The following is a 25,820-nucleotide window of genomic DNA, read 5'->3' as shown; positions in this document are numbered from 1 at the left end:
CATTCACTGGGGCACTAACAGGTTTCCAAAGGGTTAAGAGCAGCCCACGCCCTGATGAAGAGTGCTTATACAGCTCTGTGGCAGCATCAAGGATGACGTGTCACCCTGTCATATTTAGAAGTTCATGCTAACATGCAGTTGACACCGTTTCCCATTCTGTACTGAAAACGGACCTGGCCAGGGCCTTTCATGGGGGTTACAGGACGGTAATTTAGGCGGTAGGTTTGTCGGCTGGTTGGGGGTTTTAAAACATGACATCTGAAAAATACCACAGTGCAACAGACTCGTGGGATCCTGTTCCCAACCACACCTACTGGCAGTGATGTAGGCTGGGAATGCAACATGTGCCTGATGGCAGGACGCTGCTTCTGGGCCAGCTTGCCAACGCAGCTGGGAAAGGTGCTGCAAGCAAAGAGGCATCGACCTAGTGCTAGGAACACCCGCTGCCTAGGGAAATAGGGGCCTCTTCCAAAGGCCATTGTTGTCAGTGGGTGGCACTAGTCACATCAGGGGTTTGGGCTCAGCCCCTGCATTATCAGTATTACCTAATATCAGCTCTAGGGAAGGGTCCCACAGTTGACCTTAGAGCAGATCTGAAAGCCCAGCTTGGAGAACACAAAGCAGCACCCCAGCAGTTGTTGAACAGTCATGGGAACAATGTCAGAGAAGACAGGGAATTAATGCAACCAGTGTATTACATTAACGTCAAATCTAAATCTGTTGCAATGCCTTCCTCCCCATGCTTTGGAAAGGGACCATGGCTGTAACTGACAATAAGCAACTGTAGAAACTTGAGTGCGATGGGGTCAAAGTGGCAAGAGAGGCCACTTAGCCTTAGGCTGCACCTGCTGGGGAGCTCCGGGGCAAGGCACCTGGTTGAGCGCACGGCTCACCTGGGTGGGAACAGGTGGGGCTGCTATAAAGCCACAGAGCTGAGATGGGGGTTGCAAGGAGGTGGTACACATGGGACAGTAGGAGCCTGACAAAGGCAGGCTTGGACACAGTCCAGGGAAGGAGGAGCAGTAAGGGGTGACAGGGACAGACCTGACGTGCTGGGTTGAGGGTCCCTGGGTTGGCGCCTGGTGTAGAGGGCAGGCCCGGATTTCCCTGCCAGCCAGTGCGGGAGTGGTGCAGTCAGTGCAGTGGAGATGGACACTGCCTGAGACTTTGAGGAAGGGAGACTCTGATAATAGCCCGGAAGGGGAGGCCCCTGGGGCCTGGACCAGAGGGCTAAGCCATGAAGAAGCAGTGCTGCAGAGAGCGAAGGGCCACAGTGCAAGTGACAGGCAACACACTGAACGACCGCCGGATGGTGGCGAGCTAATTCCCCAGATGAGCCACGAGGAGGCGCTGCTGAGCAGCGAGTAACAGACCCCATGATACCGAGCGAAGGGTTTTTTAAAAGCCATTGTCAGGACATAGCACTAGGTGACTTTACTGGTCATTAGTACGGACAGGGGGATACATTTCAAAGGGGATTTTCTTCACTTGTGATAAGTCTTCCAAACGATTAATAAAATCTCTTTACAAACTTGGCATTGTCAGTGCTTGACAAGCCTGGCTCAAGAGAAGGCCATCTGGTGAGCCTGGCCCTGGCCCAGTGACTTTAGTCAGGGCATCAAGTGATGGGACAAATTCCAGTTCTAGTTCCGTAGGTTCCTGAAGGCCTCTTATGCCTTTAACAAGGGCTGAGAGTCAAGTCTGACATCCCACAGCAGCAGAGCGACACAGGTCCATGCCGGTAAGTGTAACAGTACCACTCTGGGTCCGTGGAGATGCATTATACGGATCTCATGTGTCCATTGTGTGCAATCACGTGGGGACTCCACACATCACCACTCCTACTCCAATGATGCTCATTAATATTTACATCATGTCCCGTGCTTTCCTCAGCAAATGGCTGCATTTCAATGCATTTCAGAACCCCGCTGGTGTTCTGCAGCACACACAGCACGATGCAAGTCCTGGGCTAAGGGCTGTATCTTGAACATTTAAAAACTCAGTCACGTGAATTCCCTTCTGCATGGTAACACCTGGGCACTGACTGCCATGAGAGAGGGGCAGTGAGTGGGTTATACTTCTCCCTCTTCCCACACAACATGCTCCGCCAGATGAACTTGACTGAGGTTGTACATGGCCATTGAGTGTCGCCAGCTTTCGCTGGGATGAAGTCGTGGGTCCAGGTTCTAGTCTCACACCTGCTGGCTGCTAGTGTAAACCCAGGGACTTGTGTAGCTAGCCTGACTTACACCGGTGTAAGGGAGAGAAGACTTAGGCTGCTGGTGTTTATGTGGAAAATAGCCTCAACCACAGTCTGTTTGTGTTCCCAGTGATTAAAAGCCTGTTACTTCCATCTCCCTAATTCGTGCAGAGTGTGGGGGGTGGGCCCAGGACACACACATGGCTCAGTGATGGTGGCAAAGACAGCATAGACCTTGCTTGTTCCTTCACCTTCTGGCTCCTGTTTGGTTGTGAGTGGCTGAATCCCACGGCATGTACTGTACTCATAAAGTTCTCCCTGGCGCCCATCACATTGTGGGAGGCAGAGCAGTAACTTCAGTGCAGCGGCAGGAATCCTGTAGCACCACTGTTGTTTGACGCTCCATTAATTTACACTTGGCCAGGGGGTAGTTCATGGTGCAATCAAGCGCTAAAGAGACACTGGGGCTGAGCGTTTCAAAGCCACTTCAGGGGTCTCAATGTACAAATCCAATGAAAATAACTGGGAAGCAGGCACACAAATTTGGAAGCCCCATACCCTAGAACGCGAGTGTATATTATGGAGTGTCTCATGTTTTCCTGTGCTTCTCTTACATGTGTTTGACTGGGACCCGCTGCCGTCTGTCCGTGCATTCACATTCCTCCTTGACCATCCATCCAGAAGGGTTTGAAGACAGCTTGAGTCCCTTCTCCTGACAAACGGGACAGCAAGCCGTCAATCCCTTCACTCGACAGCTTGGGCAGGTCAGGACAAGCTGCCGGCAGTGCAGGCTGGAGCACAATTTGTACTGATCCCATAGCGTCCCGCAGTACCTGCATTCTAGGGAGAGGAGAAGTGGAGTTAAAACCCATCCTGCCCTGCCTATCACACTTGCACTGGGGGCACTGTGGTCTCCTGCTAGGCAATCCTTTGCCACAGGGCTCTGCCTTAAGAATGTCCGGAAGTATGGTCTGAATGGGCTGCCAAAATTCATTCAAATGGTGACCCTTCATCTTCCAGGGTATTGCATTCATGCTCTGGCCCTGCTTCCCTGCCCTTCCTCGCCAGAACGAGAGCTAGCCCCTGCCCACAAAAGGGGCTTTTTATTTTGATTTTGATGTTAACAAACTTAGGATAAACTCCTTCCTGCCATCCAGGGCCCCATGCGCAGCAGCTGGCTGTCCCTAGGCAGTAGCCCATGCCTCCTTGGGGCTATCGTGTACAAACAGGAATGGTAGTGCTGCATTTGGAATCTGCTCCCAGGCTTGGGGGGACAGAGTCCTAGAGGCTACACATCCCTAAACAACCCAGAGCACTTGTCCTTTACTGAGCAGCTTTCCTCCCGACTCAGCTGCACTGCTGGGAGCTAAACCTGACTAGTCTAGCATGTAGCTGTCTGCTGAGCCATGCTGCTTCCCCTTCAGTCCCTCTTGAGCATGGCCAGGGCTTCAGGAGGACATTTTATTCCCAGCACAAAGCCTGTCACCTTCAAGATGGATAAACTTATGGCAAATGAATAAGTCGAGTCAGCTGCTATTGAGCTCACAGTGGTTATCCATCTAGAGACAGCAGCACCATCCTCAGAGCACTCACTGACTCCACTTCAGATGCAGCAGACAAGCCACAGGCAAGCTTAGCCCAAGTCCTTTGTTGGTCACTTCTCACCAGCAATGTCATTCCAAGCTGGAGCTGAACAGCTGAAGAGCAACACCAGCTGGAAAGCCAGGGAGTGTTCACTCATCTTCAGCTTTTACTAGAGTGAAATACAATTCTCTGGGCTGTGTAAGCCTTGAAAGCTAGAAACAGCCGAGCACCCCATGGGCTGTTGCTACCAGGTTTTCTTCCATAGTGTGGCAGCCTAAGGTTAGTGGAGCCAGCTCTGTGTGGCGGTAGAAGAGTCAATGGCTGGCTCAGAACGGTTTGATCATGTAAAGGGGTGACAAAACCACTACTGAGGGTAGAAGTGCTAGCGGCCTACATTACAATCCGCTCCTCCCCAGTGGGACAGTGTGCTGTGCTGTCCACGACGTCACAGAAACATTATCTCACGGCCCTCTGCCCTGCCAGTCCTGAGTGCAGACAACCTCCCCTCTCACTCCTGATCACAGAGCGTCCCTGTGCCATTGACTGTCAAAAAAGCCGTATTAGGAAAGCATTCCTTAGATTTTTAGCTGTCTTTAAAGCAATTCAGTAGCTGGAAACAAGGCAGCAAGGCCAGCACCCCGAGCTCAACCTGCTCTCTGCTGTAGGTGCTCCCCAGACCACAGTGTGCGAGCCTCTGTCCTAGAGGGCTCTGTGGTGACTATTACAGCTCTTGTTCTGTGATCTGAGATGTGATGGCCCTACCTGCAATGACATCTTCATTGGAAGAGATGGTGTAACGTTCGTCAAACACAAACAGCTTCCCCCGGTAGAACCCATCGGGAAACTCCTCCAGATACTTGTGGATGCCGCCCTTGAGCTGGTAAACCTCCCTGCATACAGCCTGTTTAAAACAAAGCACCAGAAAACCCAGCTTAGGCTGTCCCAGCTAGCTTGTGCCAGACTGCCCAATGCTCAAACAGGGAACTAGACCCCTTGGAAAAGGAGCAATATCCCAGTGACAGCCATAAGACACTATGCATGTGCCCACGGTCAGTCCCTACTGGGTATTACTGTGGCTGCCAATACTGCATAGCGGCTGATTGACACGGAGCCAAAGGGTCACTGCTTTTGTGGTTCATGAATGGTGTTTGTGGTCTGGATTCTGAAAGAATCCAGATCAACTCCAGAGCCAAGAGGACGCTATCTTGAAGAACGGTCGCTGTATTATACAGTAAAAGCTCTTAGGGCCTGATTCGCCCATTGCTTACACCAGTTTTACACCAGTGTAATTCTAGGGACTTCAGTGGAGTTCCTCTGGGTTTACACTGGTGTAAATGGATCAAGCCTCAAATCTCCAGAGAAAGTTTATCTGGACTGATCTCTTGCTCTCTCTGGGCAGGGGATAATGAATAGAGGTGTGAGAGAGGGAGGATGGTCATGTGAATGGGGTGCTAGACTAGGACCTGGGAGATCTAGACTCCATGTCCAGCTCTGCCACTTATCCACTCTGAGACCTCGGGCCAGTCACTTAATCTATCTAGTTCCTGAGTTCCCTGTCTGTGAAAGGGGGATAAGCCTTCAGAGCTTCCTTGGAGTCTTGTGAGGATTAAGCCTATGATTGTGAGGTGCTCCGATAGTGGGGTGATGACAGCATGGCACAGGGCAGCTGGCCCCAAAGGCAGTCAGCTCCCAGCCTACCTGTGCCAGGCTCTGCTGAAGAGGAGCCAGCCCAGACCCATCTGGGGATAACCGACAGCCTAAGCAGCTGGGCAGTAGTTAATCAGTTAAGGAACACCTAGGCCTTATGAAGGATGGTGTGGGCTCCGGCAGGAGAGAACACAGGGAGGAAGTACCTGGGGCATGAACTCCTCAGGAGAACTGGCTAGGCAGCTGCTCCCACGGGGTGTTTCCTAGACAACAGAGGCTTCAGGGAAGAGAAACAGTCCCCAGAACACAGAAAGAGAAAGCTCCTAATGGGAGAACTTCTCAGGGGAGCTGGTGAGAGGGCTCACTGGGAAAGGAAACATGCTCCTAAGTGGGAGAGGCTCTGAAAGGGAGAAAGGATGCCATGTCTCAGTGAAACCTGATCCCAATGGAAGGACTTCACCAGAAAGCAGCAGGACCCCAAGATCAGAGGAATTATGTGTTCTTCTGAGAAAGGGCCGTCACAGAATCACAGGACTGGAAGGGACCTCGAGAGGTCATCTAGTCCCATCCCCTGCACTCAAGGCAGGACTAAGTATTATCTAGATTAGTGGTCTCCAAATTTTTTGGCTCATGCACCCCCAGGTGAAGACCGGAACACCTGCCGCAGACGCGCCGCTGACGGAAGAAGACCGGAAGACCTGCCGCAGACGTGCCGCCGACGGAAGAACAACGGAAGACCTGCCGCAGGCGGGCCGCCAGAGGGGAACACCAGCCGTGGACGTGCAGAGCTTCCGCAGAAGAAAAGAAAAAACGGCGGAGTACCGTCCAGCGGCACTCCTGCTGCCATGCACCCCCTGGATCATCTCACGCACCCCAGTTTGGAGACCACTGATCTAGACCATCCCTGACAGTGTTTGTCCATCCTACTCTTAAAAATCTCCAATGATGAAGATTCCACAACCTCCCTAGGCAATTTACCTACACTTTGAGCCTGGGCCTCAAGCTTCTCTTCCCAGAAAACAGGATCCTGGAAGTACCTGAGTCTGTCCTCAGCTGCAGGAGGTGCATGTGTGTACATGACATTCCTCTCCACCCAAGCAGGAAGTACACTGAGTTACCCAGCATTCCTTGCACAACAAACACAGGCTCTACATAGGTTAGACTGTACAAGGAGAAGGGGGGAGGGGGGCTGAAAATTGAGATCCCCCCCATTGTGATTCTCATTTGACAAAAGGCTCCAATGGAATGGTTGTTTTGGGCACCTGCCTTCTGCCCTTCTTATGATTCCCACCAGATGTACAAACATACGGGCCTGACACTCCATCCACCCTATAAAACACAACTTCACCAACCAGCAACAGAAAAGACCACCCCCATATAGTCCCTCCCAGGCTTGGCAATGAATGCCCCAAGCCCCTGACCCAGGTGCTCCCAGAATGGCTTCTCACCTTGCTCCTGAGGTAGGCGGAGCCACGCTCACAGCGGATCCCTCCTGTACAGTACATCAACACGCGCTTGTTTTTAAAAAGCTCTAGATTTTCATCTACGTAGCTGGGAAAGTAGCTGAACTTCCTGATGTCTGGAGCCAGGCAGCCCTGGAAATGACCCTGTAACAAGAAGAGATGGCTGTGTGATCGACAGCACTGGCAAAAGGAGTGGGAACACTGGCTGAACTAAAGAAAGAACCAACCCTTTGGGCCTGACCCTCCAGGTCACTGCAGCTACTTTGGCTCCTCAAAGGGTATTTAGGCACCTAACTTCCATTGATTTCAAAGGGAATTAGGTGCCTAAATACCTTTGTGCCTCACAGCATCTGGATTCTGGTTCTAAAGCCAAGACATCCTACCCTGTTACCCCAGTGTGAACGGGATCGCCTGGGGAGGGATAGCTCAGTGGTTTGAGCATTGGCCTGCTAAACCCAGGGTTGTGAGTTCAATCCTTGAGGGGGCCATTTAGGGATCTGGGGCAAAATTGGGGATTGGTCCTGCTTTGTGCAGGGGGTGGGACTAGATGATCTCCTGAGGTCCCTTCCAACCCTAATATTCTATGATTCTGTGACATAACACTGAGGCTCCTCCCTGTGGCTGGCACAGAGGGCGTGGCTGGAGGATGGGGACTTGGTCAGGATGTCTCTCTGCTGCACTGATGGCCAAGGCAGGGTGGGCTTTGGCTGTCTAAACCAGATTTGAATGGCTTTTCTCTGTTGTTAAAGCTTTGGCATCCCCCGTCTGTTTCACGTCAGACTACACATGCTGCTCCACTGCTGGGCACTGAGCCGTCGGGCCACCCTCAGTACGGCACTGAGAAGCCAGACAGGTCCTTTGCTGCTTGAGGCGACGTACCATTCGTGAATTGGCACCACCAAGCTGCAAGGTAGCATGGCAATCTCTTCCCCTCAGTCACATCACCCACACATGCGGACAGGGTGAAATGATCCCCCCAACCACCAACAATACCTCACAGGGAGCAAATACTCAGCACTTACTATTTTACTTTCATAAAAGTTCCTGCAGTCCAGTAAAATGGTGTCGCTTTGTGCTTGAGGAGCCTGAGATAAATATTTTTCTACTTCTTTATGAAATTCCTCGGGGGATAAATGGATTCCTAAAAATAAAACACATGGAAAGAAGCGCTGAAAAGCTGAGCTGTTTTAAATGCTGACCAGTTTAGCAATTCCGCTTGGCCTCTCTTCTAACCCAGCAGTGACACATGTGCATGACAAGCTTCTCTGGGAAGTGAGCGCTACTGGAATGTCAGCTGGTCTCAGCTCAAACATACTGGGCAAATTTATCTGTAATGTCACTCCACAGGCTTCAGTGAATGAACAAATGCATCACAGCATGAATCAAGGGAACAAAGGATGCCAAGCTGCCATCTGTCTTACAGTGGGCTGGGTGGAACAGCAGTGCTGAGCCTTTGCTGCCTTGCCCTATCATTTACACCCCTCGTGTGCAAAACACTGCCCTGCTGACTGGTGGCACTTTACACTCACTCCACCTGGGTGTAAATTGTGACACAAGGTGCAGGGCTGGGGAGGATCAGACCCTGAATGGTCTGGGCTAGCAGGGTCTGAACAAAGGTAGCACAAAGGTATCCCCACCTGCCACCTCTACACTAATGAGCCTGCCCTGGAGGAGGTATCAAGAAGTGGCTCACACAGAGCCAACCTGCTCTGTTACGTCAATGTAAGCCCAGACGAACTCCACCTGCTTTCCACAGCATCTCCAAGCAACAGCACCCCGGGCATCATTTGTCTTTGTAGAGGGCTCCGTCACATCTAAGGGAACAGGCTGGCTCGCCTGCCTGCTGGCGCCAAAGATTGGATAACAATGCTGTGTTTACAGAAAGCTACCCTGGGGGACAGCACACGTGCTCATGAAAGGTGTTGCACTGTCAGCCTTGGAGAATGAAGCAGATCAGGGTGGCTCAGCACTTGCTAACCTACCTCAATCCTGACCTGGATGGATGAAAGAAGAGCTTCGTCTCCAGGCCCATTCAGTACTCGCTCTCTGTACGATGATGTCAAGGGTGGGGAGGGGCTTGGTGGTCTCCAGGGAGCTAATTTAAGACCATCCAAGAGCCATGTACTTGCTGCCTTAGATGGTATCTGAATCAGTGGCTTAGCAGTGAGCAGCTCTGTAGCTTCCTTTGTCATGCAGATGTTTATGGTCGTTCGGGTCTACAGACTACTGGGGCCACTGTCCGCAGGCAGCACCTAACGCTTTTTGGACATGTTGCAAGGATGCCACAAGACGTTCCAGCGAACGCCATTCTCAGGGTGGTTTGTAACATCTGGGATAAAATTCCGCCAACTGAGGGGTGGAGGCGGCCAAGAGGCAGACCCTCCTATTACATGGGTTCATCAAGTCTGTTCCGATGTTGGACTCTCAGGCCGTCAAGCCTTTGCAGTTGTGCAGGAACGGACCAAATGGGAAACGATCGCTACAGCCGACTGTCTGGGTCAGTGTTGAAGAAGAAGCTCTGTAGCCCACTACCAATCACTGGAGCCATACAGTCCCTCTTTGGTGGGCTTGCACAAGTCCCACAGACTATGGGTATTCTAGTGTATTGTGCTACTATTCTACTATCTTCAGCGGATCCTTTACCTTTTTGAAATGAATAGAATCATAGAATATCAGGGTTGGAAGGAACCTCTGGAGGTCACCTAGTCCAATCCCCTGCTCAAAGCAGGACCAATCCCCAACTAAATCATCCCAGTTAGGGCTTTGTCAAGCCTGACCTTAAAAACCTCTAAGGAAGGAGATTCCACCACCTCCCTAAGTAACCCATTCCAGTGCTTAACTACCCTCCTAGTGAAAAAGTTTTTCCTAATATCCAACCTAAACCTCCCCCACTGCAACTTGAGACCATTACTCCTTGTTCTGTCATCTGCTACCACTGAGAACAGTCTGGAACCATCCTCTTTGGAACCCCTTTTCAGGTAGTTGAAAGCAGCTATCAAATGACCCTCATTCTTCTCTTCTGCAGATTAAATAATCGCAGTTCCCTCAGCCTCTCCTCATAAATCATGTGCTCCAGCCCCCTAATCAAAAGTGATTCCCTCTGCTGGACTCTCTCCAATTTTTCCACATCCTTCTTGTAGTTTGGGGCCCAAAACTGGACACAGTACTCCAGAAGAGACCTCACCAATGCCGAATAGAGGGGAATGATCATGTCCCTCGATCTGCTGGCAATGCTCCTACTTATACAGCCCAAAATGCTGTTAGCCTTCTTGGCAACAAGGGCACTCTGTTGACTTATATACAGCTTCTCATTCACTGTTACCCCTAGGTCCTTTTCTAGCCGCTCGGTCCCCCGCCAGTAGCAGTGCAGGGATTCTTCCATCCTAAGTGCAGGACTCTGCACTTTTCCTTGTTGAACCTCATCAGATTTCTTTTGGCCCAATCCTCTAATTTTTCTGGGTCCTTCTGTATCCTATCGCTACCCTCCAGCATATCTACCACTCCTTCCAGTTTAGTGTCATCTGCAAACTTGCTGAGGGTGCAATCCACGCCATCCTCCAGATCATTAATGAAGATATTGAACAAAACCAGTCCCAGGACTGACCCTTGGGGCACTCCGCTGTGCTTACAGACGCTCTGGGACATGATATTGTGGGGCAGTGCACAGCTGCACCACAGATGACATTGCACCAATGTCTCTGTTTAAAGTCCAATTTTCAAACCTCTTCAAATTCCACAAATAATATCAGATCATCTTGAAAACTGGTACGACAGCTCCAGGCTCAGAGCAGTTTGTGATGCAAATCTGGAGTCATTTGGGCCAGAGATTCTCTGCCCTCCGCTGCCCCAAAAGACTTGTTTTTAAAATTCCAACTTTCTTCTAACACTTTTTTGTGCGGAGTTGAGGGGCAAAACCCATGGATAATATCTATCTGACACTTATAACATGTGCCCGCCCCAGCTGCGATCTAGTGACTGGTACCAAGAACAAGCTTCAACACCTCCTAAATAAAAAATAGCTCTGATTCCAGAGAGCAAATGCCAGGCCCCTGCAAAGGACCCTAGCACTACATGTAGGATCCTGGCTGGAGCTGAGAGAGATTCTCACTCTTGGCACACCCTGGAGTCTAGGGGAATGGATCTGCCCTGCAAGTCAGGAAACCAGGCATTCAAGCCTCTTCTTCCACGACTGCCACACGTGTGTCTGTGCCTCTCGCAACCTTTGTATGAGTCAAGCCTCCACAGCAGCATTGCCCCTATCTTAGAGGTAACAGAGGCCACAAAAGGTGGAGCTAAGAATAAAACCCAGGTTTTGGATACAGCAGATCCAAGTCTCAGCCACTCAACCTCTTCAAAGAACATGCCAGATCTATGGGCTTGTGCAGCCTGTCTCTTACTCCTGCTCTAAACACTAGCCCAGATTTCCCTTCCAGAACCAAGGAATCCTGATTCTCAACACTCTGCTGCTTTCTATCAACTAGCTGCATAACTCACTGGCAAAGTGTGTTAGCTCAAGCAACGCCAGGCTGTAGTGTGGTTCTGAGTCCCCTCTTCAAGCCCTCCTGCTGAGCCCTGGGGGGAGCACTGGGATGTCCCAGGATGGGACTTCTCCTTTGGCAGTTAACGTTGCAACTCAGTTTCTGTTTAAAACCAAATTTTACATCCTCTCTAAAATCCACCAAATTAGGACAAATCAGCCTGAAAACTGGTAGGTTAGGGGCCTGGCAGCAGCTCTACAAGGTCACTTCTGGCAGAACCAAAATTAGAACCAAATACTTCACATAATAAAGCTAGCGTGTAATCTCTTAGCCAGTTGGGCTTTGAGAAAGGCTAAGCCAAATCTATGTGCTTGTCTATTCTGTCTGTATTGGTGCATGTGGGATTCCTGCACACCCACCTCAGGGCCTGGTGAGACACACCGATTAAGTGCCAAACAGCTGCGCACAGGATGGAATGCCTGTGCAGCGAATGGGGGAAGTCTGGCCTGAAAGAAAAAGGATGGTTCTGTGGCGAAGGTACTGGACAGGCTGCGGCACTACCTGACTTTGCCACACACTTCCCAGGTCAGCTACTGTTCTACTGCTGGAGAACAGGAAACACAGAAGTTACATTTATTCCATACTCCTCCTTTTCAGTTTGCAGGTGTTGCTCTGCAGTATAATCCAAGAGTGGCTGGCCATAGCACTCATACAGTATAGCTGAGAGTAACTTGCATGCTGGAGGCTGGGTGTGGGCAGACCAGAGGTGGTGGTTCTCTCAGCCAAGCAGTGTAAAAAGCACCCCAGGTCGGAGAACTGAGGGGACACAGCATTTAATAGTCCAGATTGTTCCCTGAGTAATGTCACACAGAGGCCTAGGCGAGAAGATCCCAGTGCAGGACTGGGGCCATAATTTGCACTAATCAGCTTGCAGTAAAGACAGCATGAAATAGACTTCACGTATCAATATGATATTCTACAGCAGTAGAACAGCAGAACCCAAAGTTAGGGCCTGATCCTGCTCCACTGAAATCAATGGGAGCTTTGCCATTAGCTTCAACCAGAGTCAGACTAGGGCCTTCGGTCCCAGTTTAACAAAGCACTTAAGCACATGCTTAAAGTTAAGCACAGGCTTAAGTGCTTTGCTGAATTGGGATGTTAGGATCTGTTCCAAAACCTAGAGTGATAGACCCAGGCCAGTTGGGTACAGCAGAGTAGCCTTATTGGGATCCAGGAAGTGGGCGGGCGAAGCTCGCCCACTGCTAAAGGATCCCCCCACAGCCTAAGGGGGGGATCCACAGGACCTGGGAAACCAAATAATTACGGGGGACAACTAATGAACAACAGGGACGGGAGTGCCGTCAAAGGGTCAAACGAAGGGAACCGGACGGGGACACCAAGCAGAGAACCCCGGACAGCACCCACCGCTCCTCAAAGGCGTCAAGGGAGTCAGTGGACGCCGCCCAGAGGAACTCTGCCCGGAGGCGTGAACGGACAGAGGATCAGAAATAGGCCCTGCAGTCGCAGGAGACTCCATCGGCCAACCTCCTCACCCTGGTTTTATAGATGGCCACTTTAGCCAGGGCCAGGAGGAGGCTGACCAGGAGGTCCCGCGACTTAGTGGGGCCATGGACAGGGAGTGCATAGATAAGGAGGTGAGGAGAAAAGTGCAACCAAAACCTTAACAAAATATTCGTGAGGAGCTGGACTAGGGGCTGCAACCTGGCGCACTCCAAATAGACGTGCGCCAGGGTTTCCCTCACGCCGCAAAAGGGGCAGGTGTCCGGGATTGGGGTGAACCGCGCCAAATACACGCCCGTGCTCACGGCCCCGTGAAGGAGCCGCCAACTGATATCCCTGGCGGGCCTTGGCACTAAGGTGGAATAGAGGCTGGCCTACCGGGGCTCCTCACCCTCTAGAGGTGGCAGGAGGTCCCGCCACTTTGTGTCAGGGCAGGACGCGAGGGTGAGGACATGAAGGGTGTGGAGCACGAGCGTGTAGAGATGTCGTTTTGGCGCGGTCTGGAACCGGACTGGCTGCAGCTCGCGCAGCCGCCTCACGGTGAAGGGGCGGGGGGGGGTCGGTCGGGTCCACGGGGCAGGGTCCCGATGAAAAGGTCCGGAGGGCCTGGGGTAGAGGGTGGGCGGGGCGCGCCCTCTCGCAGGACCCGGTCGAGGTAAACCCGAGCAGCGGGCGGCAAAGTGGCCCTCACCTCCTGAAGTACGCGCAGGGCAGTATGAGGTCTGGAGAGCCCCATGCGCTGAGCGAGCATCAGGGGATCCAGCCAGTCTCCCCGGTCGTAGTCCAGGAGGTCTCCGACTCTGGTGACTTCCGGCAGGACCAACCTCTGGCGCACCGAGGGGGACTCCGCCGCCTGCACACGGAGCTGGGGGTTGTGTAGCAGGGGCTCCGCGAGGAGGTCTTCCCCCACGGAGGCCGCCACGGACCTGGTCGCTGCGAACAGTTTCCAGGTCCGAAGGAGGTCCTGGTAGAAGACCGGCAGCCCGGAGAGGTCTCGCGGAAGACCCCTCGGATGGAGATAAAGGAGCTGCCGGTCATATCGGAGCCCTCGGAGAACTACAGCAGAGTAGCAGAAGGCAGATATACTGGCCACTGGGTTAACAGTTTTCTGTTCCCTGACTGACCAGAGCAGGGGCTGCTCCATGCTAATGAGAACACCTGACTCCAATTAACCTGCGAAGAGTCAGGAGAGGCCATTAAGCTAATGTGACCACCTGACTCTAATTAAGGCCCCTCTGATAATTATAAAAGGGCTCACTCCAGTCAGGAAGGGAGTAGCCAGAGGAGAGGAAGTGCAGCTGAAGGGCTGGTTAATGAAGACACCTTCAAGTCTTTAGTAAGGGAGCCCTAAGGTAAGGGTGAAGAAGGGAGAAGCAGGAGAGCTGTGGGGAAGTAGCCCAGGGAAATGTAGCAACTCTGGCAGTAAAAGGTTGGCTGCCAACAGTTGCTACCATTAGGGTCCCTGGGCCGGAACCCCGAGTAGAGAGCAGGCCCGGGTTCCCCCCAACCCACCACTACAGAAACACCTCCTGGGAGGGGAAAAGAGGCCCATCAGGACAGGAGGCTAAACTGTTTTGGCATGAGGCTGTAGGAGAAACAGAAACCGTGGGAATTCTCTCACCAAGCTCCATTGCTGGCTTATGATGAAAAGGGCTCAGTAGACTGTATCCCTGACCCTAGAGAGAGAAGGGCTATGTGGAGGGTTGCAGTGAGCCTCTGAAGCTAGCATAAACCGCCTGGAAGCGCGGGACCCATGGGGACAAGGTTGGAGCTCTGCCACACTAGCGACACCAAAAGAGGGTCGCCCATTGACCCCAATGGGCTCTGGATCAGGCCCTTCACGTAGAGTTTGGACCGGAGGAATTAACAACAGGCTACCTGCAGCAATGTTAGGCTCTTTGTGCAATACCAGATGCAGCAGCAATGCTTACACAGCAATCTCTACTAGTCTCTCAGTATTTGTGCCGTAAAGGCAATTTCAGAGCGGTCTGAAATATCCACATCTCATGCATATTTAAAGCAATTATAAATATTTCTTGTGCTCAAAAACTCCTCCAAATCATTCCATTATTAATTATATATATTTTCTCCTTAAATCCTTTCTTGCCCTGGATGACTCTTCAAGTGTTATGTCAGACTCAGTGACCTTAACTACTACTAATTTGGTGAAATGAAATGGATAGCTTACTCTCGAGCTGCCAAAGCAGCTAAATATTGTGCAAATCAATAACCTGATCCAGCAATTTCCCTATGAAGGGAACCCCCATTGCAAGCACGGCAGCTCCCCTGGACGTTTTCTAACAATGCTATCTATGCTTTTGTCATATCCTGGTTACTGTGCGAAGATGGTGTTCTGTTGACAGTGCGTTACTCTCTCATTTACTTCACGGTTCAGTTCCAATCTCTGTTATTAAGTTGTTATTGTTCATAAAATTAATGTACCGGTTTCTTTGTAGGAGACTTTGTTTGGATTGATGCCCATGGGTACGATCTCTTCAAATACGCCAACTCGAAAGTCTGGGAAACAGTGAGCTCCTCCAGCACTGCTCTGGGAAATTAGAAATAAGGTCATGCCACCAAAGAGACACCTTGCTGTCAAATTAAAGACTCGCCAACAAATGTACAGATCCCTTCAGACTTGTTGAGACTCCACTGTATTTCTAGTTTCTAAAATCATGTGAGATGTCAATACAAGCAAGTTGCTTTGGGGGGACTGGATGGCACGAGGGATTGGTGATGGCTTCTCTCCGTTCAAGGTTGCCTCTCTGAATCCACCAGAGAGGGGTGGTGGTTTCAGTCCAGTTCCCAGTGGACAGTTATTTGAATAACTGTTTAAAAAAAAAAAAAGTCAACTGGCATCTAATGGATGCGCCATGGAAACTGAGCCAGCCACTCCCTGCTAGCAGCAGTTCCTCTTGGCCAGAAACAGACCTGTTAGCAGGCAGTAGAGGGAGTCCTGCCTTGCCACTGTATATGCTGAATCTATTTTGTTGATTAAAGAAAGGTTTTTTTTTTATCTGGGACTGGCAAGCTGGGACCTTTCACCAACACTAAATTCACGTCAAATTTAAAAGAATAAACAAAATTCCCTTCTGATCTCTGGCTCTGCTGGTGGGTTTGTGGCTCATTGCAATCTTCAGCCAGAACAATCCCTGACACAGAGCACCGTTTGGCCTGGTGTGACTGTATGTAATTGCAATCTGCAGTGATCCATGAGGCTCGCTGGACCCTGATGTAATACACGAGGGACCAGCCAGATTCAGGGTTTTACTAACAGCAATGTGCATGCAGGAGGAGCTCTGTGTGTGAAAATTCCATCCTGTATGGGCAGGTGTGAGAACGTGCCAATTGCACATGCTGGTGTTTGAGCTGAGAGAATGCGATGCATGAGTGCACATGTGCAACTTTGCACATACACAGGTGAAGACTTTGCTAGGGCCCTAATGAAAAAAGTTTAAAATCAGCACTAGACTTTTAGTTTAATGATGCTCAATTATTTCATCTGCTTGTCTTATTTACAACATAAAAAAGTTTTCTCACTAGACACGAAACTATCCACAGGACAGTAAATAATAATAAAACAAAACAGTTTATCCACAAATAAGCTGTTCCTTGGGCCAATACTGCAGGAGCTGAATTCCTTGTGTTCAATGTGGATTTTCAGTGCAGTAGAGGGATGCTACCAAGAAGTAACATTTATTTCTAAAAGAAATTTTGAGGATGAAAACAAACATTGGAGTGAATAATTCTGTATGTGTGTCCCTTTCTCTTACCTTGAAATCCTCTCTGCACAAAATGTTTTTGAAAAGAGGATGGGAAAGCATTGCCTCTATATAAAGATTGGTAGCTACTTTGCTTCCACCAACTGTCCCATTAATGCCTTCTGAAGCAATGCGCACCTAGAAGCCAGAAAGGAAAGCTAGATTTAACATCTAGTCATAATGCAAACCAATCAAAATGAAACTAATGAACCAGGACCAGCGGGGAATGAGAGGAGAGTTGTAGAAAAATGTTTAGGAAAAGAGAAGAAGTGGGGAAAAAAACTATAGTGATCCTGAATGAGAGAGGAGAAGTGCAGCTAAAGAAAAACTGCAAAAGGCAGGAATTGTTCTATGGCCAGTTTTGCTCTGTACTCCTAAAAAGGATAATGAGGAAGTCAGAAAACCTTGTGCAGGAAGCAGAAAAAACAATTTACCAGTAAGGGGCAAATTTTGCAGTAATTAGTCAGACACAACCTCCAGTGGGAGTTGTAGCTGAGTGAGGACTGTGGGATTAGTCCCAATAAAGCAAGTCGAAAGAAAGGGCGAAAGTGCTTTCACTTTCACTCATCCAACTCGGATGCATCACAGCTCGACCAGTAGAGATTTTTTTTTTTTTTTTGAGTGAAGAAAATCTCAGAACGTATGGAAGCAAATTTTGACTACATCGAGAGAGAGAGGAAAAGCATGCAGCTGACAAGGGCAAATGTAACACCTGTCTTTGAGAAGGAAGGACTTTATTTTTATTTTTTGGTTGTTTACATTTAACACAGTACTGTACTGTATTTGGGTTTTTTTTTGTCTCTGCTGCTGTCTGATTGCATACTTCTGGCTCCAAATGAGGTGTGTGGTTGGCTGGTCAGTTCATAACTCTGGTGTTCGTAACTCTGAGGTTACACTGTAGTCCATCAAAAAGAAGTGTCAGAGGTCACGGACCCAGTTCATAAATAATTTCAAGGAAGATAGACTACACATGTCTGCAAAGGAACTATTTGTACTCTAAGAAGACAGTAGGACAAGGAGCAAAGAGCTGAAGCTAAGGAAGGAAGAGTTTAGGGTAGGCACTGGGGGAAAGACTGTAGGAGCAATGGAGCAGCAGAACAGAGTAGGAAGGCAGGTAGTTAGGGCACCATCACTGCAGATGTTCAGGACAGCCTGGAGAAGGTGTTCATGGGTATTATCTACTGTTGCATAGTGACTAATCCTACAATACGGAGGGAATCAGGCTGGATGAGCCAAGCCCCATCCAGACTGGAAGGGTTAATGTGCTGCTGTGAACTAAATCAGCCCTGCCTGTTGCACTGGTCAGAAGGGAAGGGCTGAAGAGGGGAGAGCCTGCTCAGCGGGGGAGGAACACAGATGGTTGCCCTTCATGTGGTAACAAACGCAGGGCTAGGACTGAAGCCTGATGGAACCGCCCTGGCACAGGACTATTTGGAGGGACCTGGGGACCTGGCAGGGGGTGTCTCACCTGAAGGGGAAGTACAGCGCTTGAGAGCTGAACCCAGAGGGTAGCTGGATGAGTAACTTTAATGGGACTGAGAACTCCCCTTTATTTTCTGTTTGTGACTTTGGACTCTGCTAGCCCAGAAGGGGATTGAGCTTCTGTAGTGACCTGGTTGGAGGGCTGAGCCACATAAACCTCTAGAGTGGGCAAGAAACAGTAGTTGGAGAAACTGAGGTAGAGGCAGGCCTGCAGTACCATGCCTCAACAAGAGATGATGGACTGGGGCCCCTAATGTCTGTGAAGCTGTGAGACACAAAACCATGCCTGACAATAAACAATCCTCTCCCTTATGCGGCTCTCCATCGTACAGTTCTCTGTAACTTGTTGAATGCTCTGCTCTCTCCCTCAATACAATAGTGCCGATTACAGCCTGGCTCTCTGGGGCACATCATTTCTCACTAAACAGAGACAAATATGGGGAGGGGAAACAGCCACTCCTTAAAGACTTACCTTGCCAGTAAGATTAAGGTGCTGGCACAGGGACTTCTGCCAAGCACAGAGCCCCCCTGGGTCTTCCACCTCACAGTAACAGTAATATAACAGCACTCCTCCCACGCCGCTGCCACAAGTGCTGCCAGGGAGAACAAACAGGAAGAGTATTTTAGGTTCTGCAGCACACAAGACTATGCAGTTAATACAGTGATTGGTGTCAGACAGGGAATTCATCCTTAGAGAACCGGCCATTTTCCTCCAGGCTGTTGTCAAACGGTTTTGTGGGGCTATGCTGTTTATTTTCATTTACTTCAAGAAACGGAAATAAGTCAGAGACTATGCAGATCTCCATAGCCCTAGTTTTTTCTATAGTGGCCTTGCCAATGTTGACAAAAAACTAATTAGCCCTGAATGGCCTGTCAGTGCCAGTAGCTCATACCTCATTCGCATTTGAGAACCAGATTTCTTTAAACACATGCAACGCGAGGACTCGTGTTTTCCAGACATGTCAGAGGCTCCTTGAGGACTACGGCTGAAGTTTGAAAACTAAACTTAAATTTGAATTAGCCAAGTGAAAAAAACATCCACTTCTTTTAAATGGCCAATCAGGGGCCAAATTCTAAGGTGGTGTAAGCTGGACTCTCTTACAATCAGTAAGACTCACGTACACCCACAGACAAATGTTATAACCCACAGGCTGGAGAGCCAGGAGAGGATGATAATAGAGGGTAACCTGCATATTCTCACCCTCTCCTGCTAGTTGCTTTCCTTGAGAGATGCCTTTTTATGGCCTCTGAGCGTGTGAGTTCCTCCACCCCAGGCCTTCTTCGACTAAGTGGGAAAAATACAGAGATGGGGCCTGATTCTCCACCGCCTTGCACGGTGTGCAGTCATTTACGCCAGTGTAAAGCGGTGGTGAAATGCTCCCAGATCAGCACGGTGAGGCTTCACACTCCCTTCGCACAGGTCACAACGGCTGCACAAGGTGCGTTTAGTCAGTGGGAATGAGTCCACGGGGTTCTAGGTCACTAGATAAATCATAGGGGTCCTGGAGGGATGAGATGAAGGTGGGAAGCTGCATCAACTAAGGCCTTGTCATACACAAAAGTTGCATCAGTTTAATTAAAGCTAACTGTAAGTGGCTGTAGTTAAACTGGTGCAAACAGTGACATGGATGCCTTTCCATTGGCTCACCCCAGGCTTACAGTGAGAAACACAGTTTTCATATTGTTGAGGCAATTTCTTACCTTGTCAGTTCATCAAAACTAATGTGGCTTGTGTCTGGGAGCCTATCAGAGAGCTCCTGGCTGTTACAGGTGGGACCGCTTAGCCTATCTGCCTCCTCTGCAGAAGCTGGGTTACTTGAGGTGCTGGCTTCAGCAGCCAACTGCTTTAGAATCAAACCTGTCTGCTGCCGGATGTCGCTGGAATGCTGCGTGGCAACATGTATGTGAATGCTGGTGAGGTCTTTAAAGATTTGTCTGCAGCATTTCCACTCCAGTCCTGCTCTGCACATGGCTGGAGGGCAGCTAGCTGTTGCCGGCAGTTCCTTTGCTTTGACAAAGAGGGCAAATGCCTGCAAGCATTACAAACACTGTCAATTAGGCTTTGGTTTCTTCCTAGATCCTGTCACACAACTCAAGACTGGATGAAGGACAAATCCCAGTGATGTGGTGCTTTTAAACAGGTCGCCCAGTTACTGGACAGGGTGTTGGGGTAAGTAAATACCCTGGGATTCCTCAGCAATGCCATTTCTCATGATGCTGTCAATCTGCCCTGCCAAGGCTCTTGGTTTCATTAGAAATAGCTATCACATTAACCTGCTGGGGAGTTATTTTCCAGGCCCAGCCTCATGTGCCATATTGGAAAGCTTTGCAGTACTAGGCCCCAAACCATGACAGAAACATAAGCATGTCCTCTTCTTTTGGGGACACTGTTCCAATGCTGCCACAGCACCCCTCATCAGTCCCCACAACATGCACCTACAGCCCCCGACAGAACCCCCGCTGCCTGCCTCATGGAAACATGCTGCTGCCTAGGACACGGGCTTGGAACGGTATTTCCATGCATTCCAGTGACCTCAGCATTAACTCTCCAATTTGTCATATAATCACAGCAAGTGGATACACCAATCAGCAACAACTCTGCAGTTTCCAGCCCCATCCACCCGCTGCTGGGGTAATTAAGTCTTATGTTTTAAATACAACCATGCTCTCCTGTTCATGGGCAAGCCCCTCAAGTACCCTGCGGTTCTTGGGACATTACACATTTGGATGGCGGGTCCCACCATCCTGCCACATCCCTAAAATGTCCCACATCTTCTGCCCCCACCACCTCTTGCCTGAGTGCACACAGCTGCCTACCGCTGAGTCCAGTTAACTCCACTGCCAGGGTGGCTGTGCCTGCCCTCCTTACTGCCTGGTCCCTGTCTGAGGTGTACACTTCCCCCAGCAGCCCCCTGCCTGAGCCCAGGCAACAAGGGAAACACATGCTTACCTTCCTACTGTGCTCTCCAGCATCACTCGGAGGATGGCAGGGAGGTGGGGTATGGGGCAGACTGAGGGAGGATGGGAAAGGGGAGAACAGTGGCGTGATAGGGGCTTAGACTGCAGAGGAAAGGGAAGGAGAATGAGGTGTCACTTCAGGAATCACAACCCTCTCTGCCTCCTATTTTGGGGGACTCTGTCACACATGGCCATTTGGGGAGATGTGTACACAGATATGTGCATGGTGCCACACCACATACTATGTACATTCAGCAACCCAGTGTGTCTGAGTAAGCGTAGCAGATGGTATCGGAAGATAGCCGGCAGTGCATGTCCTTGTGTCTGAGCAGAGCTGAGCCCTCAGCTGGGAGCCTTAAATATGCCCCCTGTAGCTTTTAAACGATTGTGAAAAAACCCACACTCCTCAGATCAACATTTTGATCACCTGCATTTGCTCAGTTGGAACAGGAGGTCTATGCTCCAATTATTGCTGAGGCATTCTCTGCACGCTTAGCTTTTCAGCACTGTTCGGTTTTACTGTAGCTAAGCGATGCAATACATTTGGTTTAGCCTTGGAAATGTCGGGAGCATCCTTGTAGACCATCTTGAAAATGTTGTTTCACATACAAACACCAGTTTTTAGGTACAAAAGTGGGGAATAACATTATTAAAACAAAACTATTCCTTTAATGTGTCATATTTCTGTCTGATAAGGAGTGTCTTTCCCACCCATGATTGTTGCATGCAACCTAGTGATTAAAGACAAAATATTTCTCTCTATTTTGTCAGTGTATTTGACAGTACTCTGTGTAAGTCTGTTTCACTATAATCAGTTGCTATTGTTTACTCTGGAGAGGCAGAATCACTGTATGTAAAGTGCATTTCACTGTTGCACCAGAGGACCCCTGACCGCAGTGAATGTTTGAGTCTTTCATACAGCAACATTAAAATGGAAATTTTTCTAAAAAAATAAGAAAATATTGCTCCACACCTGCAAAAATTGGCAGGAGGAATCAGAGACAGATTTCAGATTGGAAACTTTTAATCAATTTTTTTCTTTAAACTGACTAGATTTCAAGTGGAGAGTTTCTCTATGTTTGAATTCTATGTTTCAGATTCACCTTTTCACTTATCCTGCAGCAGCAAACCGGTGACAGTTCTTTAACGCACTAACTTCCTCTCTTAGGCCCAATTCCACAAACATATGCTAAACTTTAAGCAAGAGTTTAAAACCCCTAACTATTCAGCAAAGCACTTAAATTTAAGCACATACTTAAGTGCTTTGCTGAATCAGGTCATTATACCAGTTACATCCCCATTTGCCCTAAAGCAATGGTTCTCAACCAGGGGTTTGCATAACTCTGGGAATACGCAGAGGTCTTCTCGGAGGTACAACAACTCATCTAGATATTTGCCTAGTTTTACAACAGGCTACATAAAAAGCACTAGCAAAGTCAGTAGAAACTAATTTTTCATACAATGACGTGTTTATGCTGCTCTATACACTGAAATGTAAGTACAATATTTATATTCCAATTATTTTATAATTCTGTAGTAACAATGAGAACGTAAGCCACTTTTCAGTAACAAGTGTGCTGTGATACTTTTGTATTTTTATGTCTGATTTTGTAAGCCAGCAGTTTTTAAGTGAGGTGAAATTTGGGGGTACACAAGACAAATCATACCCCTGAAAGGGGTACGGTAATCTGAGAGCCACTGCCTTAAATTTAAATATGATACTAATGGAGCCAAATTACTTTTAATTTATTACTATAACAAGAATTAAGAGTGTAACAGGAATGAGATAGGAACACTGTAAAGCAAGTTCTGACAAGATAAAGAAATTGTGCAGTTGCATAACTTGCATTATGAACATATACAACAAAGTACTATACTAAAATGTACCTTCTTCTTTGCAAATGCATACTTCTTTCTCACACTGGTATCTGATTCTGCTTTGAGTTTGCTTTTCGCTGTCAAAGGAAGAGGATCTTTCAAGTCCAGATCTGGAAATCTTAAAATATAGCACTCCACTTCTTCTCCTCCATCCAGCAGCACAGAAGAAGGTATCATTGCTGTGTCCCTGCAGTTAGGCATAAATCCTGTTGTGTGATCTAGGGAAGACGCAGGCAAAACACAGATTTGTATATATTCTGATCAAACATACACAGCAAACAACATATCAATATTATACATTCAAAATAATAAAAGCACACTAGAGACAGACATTGCTAAAGGCAGTCTTTGTCTTCGCAGCCTTTGTCACTGCCCTACAACAGCAAAAAAGTCAACCAGCAGCAAGCCTTAATCTTTTAAGAATTTAATACTATAAAAACAGTGTTCACAGAAGTTACCAGATAGCTGTCTGGAGATCTTTATGACAGGCTTTCAGAGACAGAAACTTTCAACTAAGTTCAGAACAGTAAGTCCTCATGATCTCTTCCTATCTCACAAACTTTGCTGGGTAGCAGTATACAGAAATAATCATGGTTTCAAAAACCCTGACCAGTTCATTGGAGAGTGTGACTGATCCATATGCTAAATACTGCATAGCAGGCTATGGATTTCCCTCTTCTCTCTGATCTTCCCTGGTAGGCAGATGGTTCAGCTCTCTCTGTACTGGAGGAAGCATGTCTCATCTCACACCTCTATCCTGGAAACACTTCACTTCAGGGACAATTTACAATTCACAATACAATTCACAATTTTACAATAACTATACTGACAAAATAACAGTTATGAACTGCTCATCTTGATGGCGTTACTATTTGTACCAGTAAACCAGAATCATGTAAAACTACTACAATGAGAGAGAGAGAAATGTGTCATATCTATGACACCAACATGCATGTACTTCTTGTGTCTCTAGCCTCCTTGTGTCCATCTTGCTCCTCTTCCAGAGCTTTCTAGTGGAGTGCAACAAGAATTCAAGTTTTGCCCTCCCAGGGGATGTTCTGTACCATAGGGGACTTTCACGACACACACAGTATGAAATGCATTCAGTAGAGTTGGCCAGAAAAGGGAATTTACATCCAGCAGGACATGGCAACATTCTGAAATTTGTTTTAGAACAAAAAGTCGAGTTTTTGAACATTTTCACAGAATGGAAATTCCAAATTTTTTTGATTCAGAACATTTTGTTTTTGATAACGTTGAAACACGATAGTATAATCTAAAATGTGAAATATAATATATAATATAGAAATATATTTAATGTATAATGTCAAAACAAAATATAACAAAACAAGGAAGTCATTATGAAACATTTTTACCTCACTGAAGCAAAATGTTTTGACATCAAATCAAGAAAGCCAAAATAATTTGACACTTTGCTGTTGAAAATGTACACGTTTCCCCAAAATCTTTTTAGACCAAACTGCATTTTTCAATGGAGAACTGTTTTGTGGGGGAAAAGTTCAACCAGCTCTATTTTTTTCAGTGAATAACATAGATTGTGAGACAGTTTTAAATTTCAGAGTAGCAGCCGTGTTAGTCTGTATTCGCAAAAAGAAAAGGATTACTTGTGGTTAGTCTCTAAGCTGCCACAAGTACTCCTTTTCTTTTAGTTTTAAATTTGTAATTCCATTTGCAGTATGAAATCCAAGAGGCCACTCCCTGAATAGTGTGAACACTTTAAGGCAGGGGTAGTCAATAAGGAAATAAAAAGATTTCGGGGTCTGTTTGAAAGCATCCCGTGGTCTGGATTTGGCCCGCGGTCCACCTGTTGACTACACCTGCGTTGAGGTATCATCTGGTTCCTGGTACGATTCCTTGTTCGATTTTTACATGACAACGGCATGTCCACGCTCTTACAGGCAACTGGCTTTTCCTGGGCCCTTGGACAGCTAATTGAAGATTTACAAAGCCCAGAGAGTCTCCCACACGGATGGATTTGCATGATTGCACCCAAACTATTAACAATGGCCCAGCTCCTCGATGGCATTTAGGAGCCCAGTTTCCAATCATTTCAATCAGAGCCAGGCGCCTGAAGAGCCAGGGGACCGGGCCAGGAGCGTTTCTGTGAGGGCATTTCGCTCGCTGACCGTGGGCCGCCGCGCGGGAGCCAGGCAGCGCTCAGGCTGTCTGGACCCGCTGCGCCCGCCCCAGGGGCAAGAGGAACAGAAATGCTGGCACCAAACGCTATAGGGCGTCATGCTTTAGTAGGGTTGCCAACTCTGACTGACGCTATTCCGGGAGATGCCCCCCCAACACCACACCATGCCGTTTTCTTAAAATCTCCTGTTAAAGTCTCGGGGGCGGCGCGCAGTGGTCCCCGGGGCATCGAAGCCGATTCCGGGAGGCTCCAGGCCAACCCCTGCAGTGAGCCCTCCGGCTCAGTCTGTCCCGGGGGTGCGACGGCACGGGGCGCCTGGGCCCCGATACCTGCCTCCGGCCCTGCCCCGCTCCTCGGCCCTGGCCTAGCCGGGGCTCAGAATCGGGCCCACGGGAGCCAGCAGGAGCGAAGACGCCGGCTTCGCTGAGGGCAGGATCGGGGCCTGGCCCGGGCTCCGCAGTCGCCGCGGCCGCTTCCCTCCCGCGGGGTTCACGCCGCCCCGCCACGTCCCGTCCCTCCCCCGATTGCCGGGCCGCCCGAGCCCGGCCGACGCCCGCCCCGGGCTCTGCGCTCCACGCCACCCACCACGGCCCGCGCGCAGCGGACGAGCTGCCGCCGGGCGCTTTCCCGCCTTCACCGGCTTCGCGCGCCGCCGGATCGGGCGCTGAGAGCGCCTCGGGATCGGGCCCG

General features: G+C 49.1%; 1 protein-coding gene across 3 annotated transcripts; it reads right to left on the bottom strand.

The window, feature by feature from the left end:
• Positions 1–1,417: 1,417 nt before the first annotated feature.
• Positions 1,418–25,799, bottom strand: TSTD2 (thiosulfate sulfurtransferase like domain containing 2). 3 transcript variants are annotated; one of them, XM_073346050.1, is made up of 10 exons: positions 25,716–25,799; positions 22,982–23,190; positions 19,838–20,166; positions 18,609–18,729; positions 16,667–16,792; positions 15,336–15,441; positions 7,917–8,035; positions 6,880–7,038; positions 4,547–4,685; positions 1,418–3,040 (listed from the first exon to the last, which is right to left on the bottom strand). In XM_073346050.1, exons 2-10 carry the CDS (start codon positions 23,171–23,173, stop codon positions 2,811–2,813), a joined length of 1,521 nt encoding a protein of 506 aa, XP_073202151.1. In that variant the 5' UTR covers positions 23,174–23,190; positions 25,716–25,799; the 3' UTR covers positions 1,418–2,810. The 3 variants fall into 3 exon arrangements, with proteins under 3 accessions (XP_073202151.1, XP_073202152.1, XP_073202153.1); XM_073346051.1 differs by lacking the exon at positions 25,716–25,799 and adding an exon at positions 24,349–25,667; XM_073346052.1 differs by lacking the exon at positions 25,716–25,799 and adding an exon at positions 24,811–25,667.
• Between the last annotated feature and the right edge of the window lie 21 nt (positions 25,800–25,820).

This window comes from Lepidochelys kempii, chromosome 5 (genome assembly GCF_965140265.1).
Source record: "Lepidochelys kempii isolate rLepKem1 chromosome 5, rLepKem1.hap2, whole genome shotgun sequence".
In the NCBI taxonomy this organism is placed as follows: Eukaryota; Metazoa; Chordata; order Testudines; family Cheloniidae; genus Lepidochelys; species Lepidochelys kempii.
This window is presented reverse-complemented; position numbering and strand designations above follow the sequence as displayed.

What these genes read in the sequence shown, in the direction of transcription:
- TSTD2 (XM_073346050.1), bottom strand. Translation starts at nt 23,173, where the DNA reads ATGCCTAACTGCAGGGACACAGCAATGATACCTTCTTCTGTGCTGCTG. An exon ending in ATGCATTTGCAAAGAAGAAG is followed by an intron (nt 20,167 to 22,981) that starts GTACATTTTAGT and finishes TAATGCTTGCAG; the next exon opens with GCATTTGCCCTCTTTGTCAA. An exon ending in CCGCCTACCTCAGGAGCAAG is followed by an intron (nt 4,686 to 6,879) that starts GTGAGAAGCCAT and finishes TGTTTTAAACAG; the next exon opens with GCTGTATGCAGGGAGGTTTA.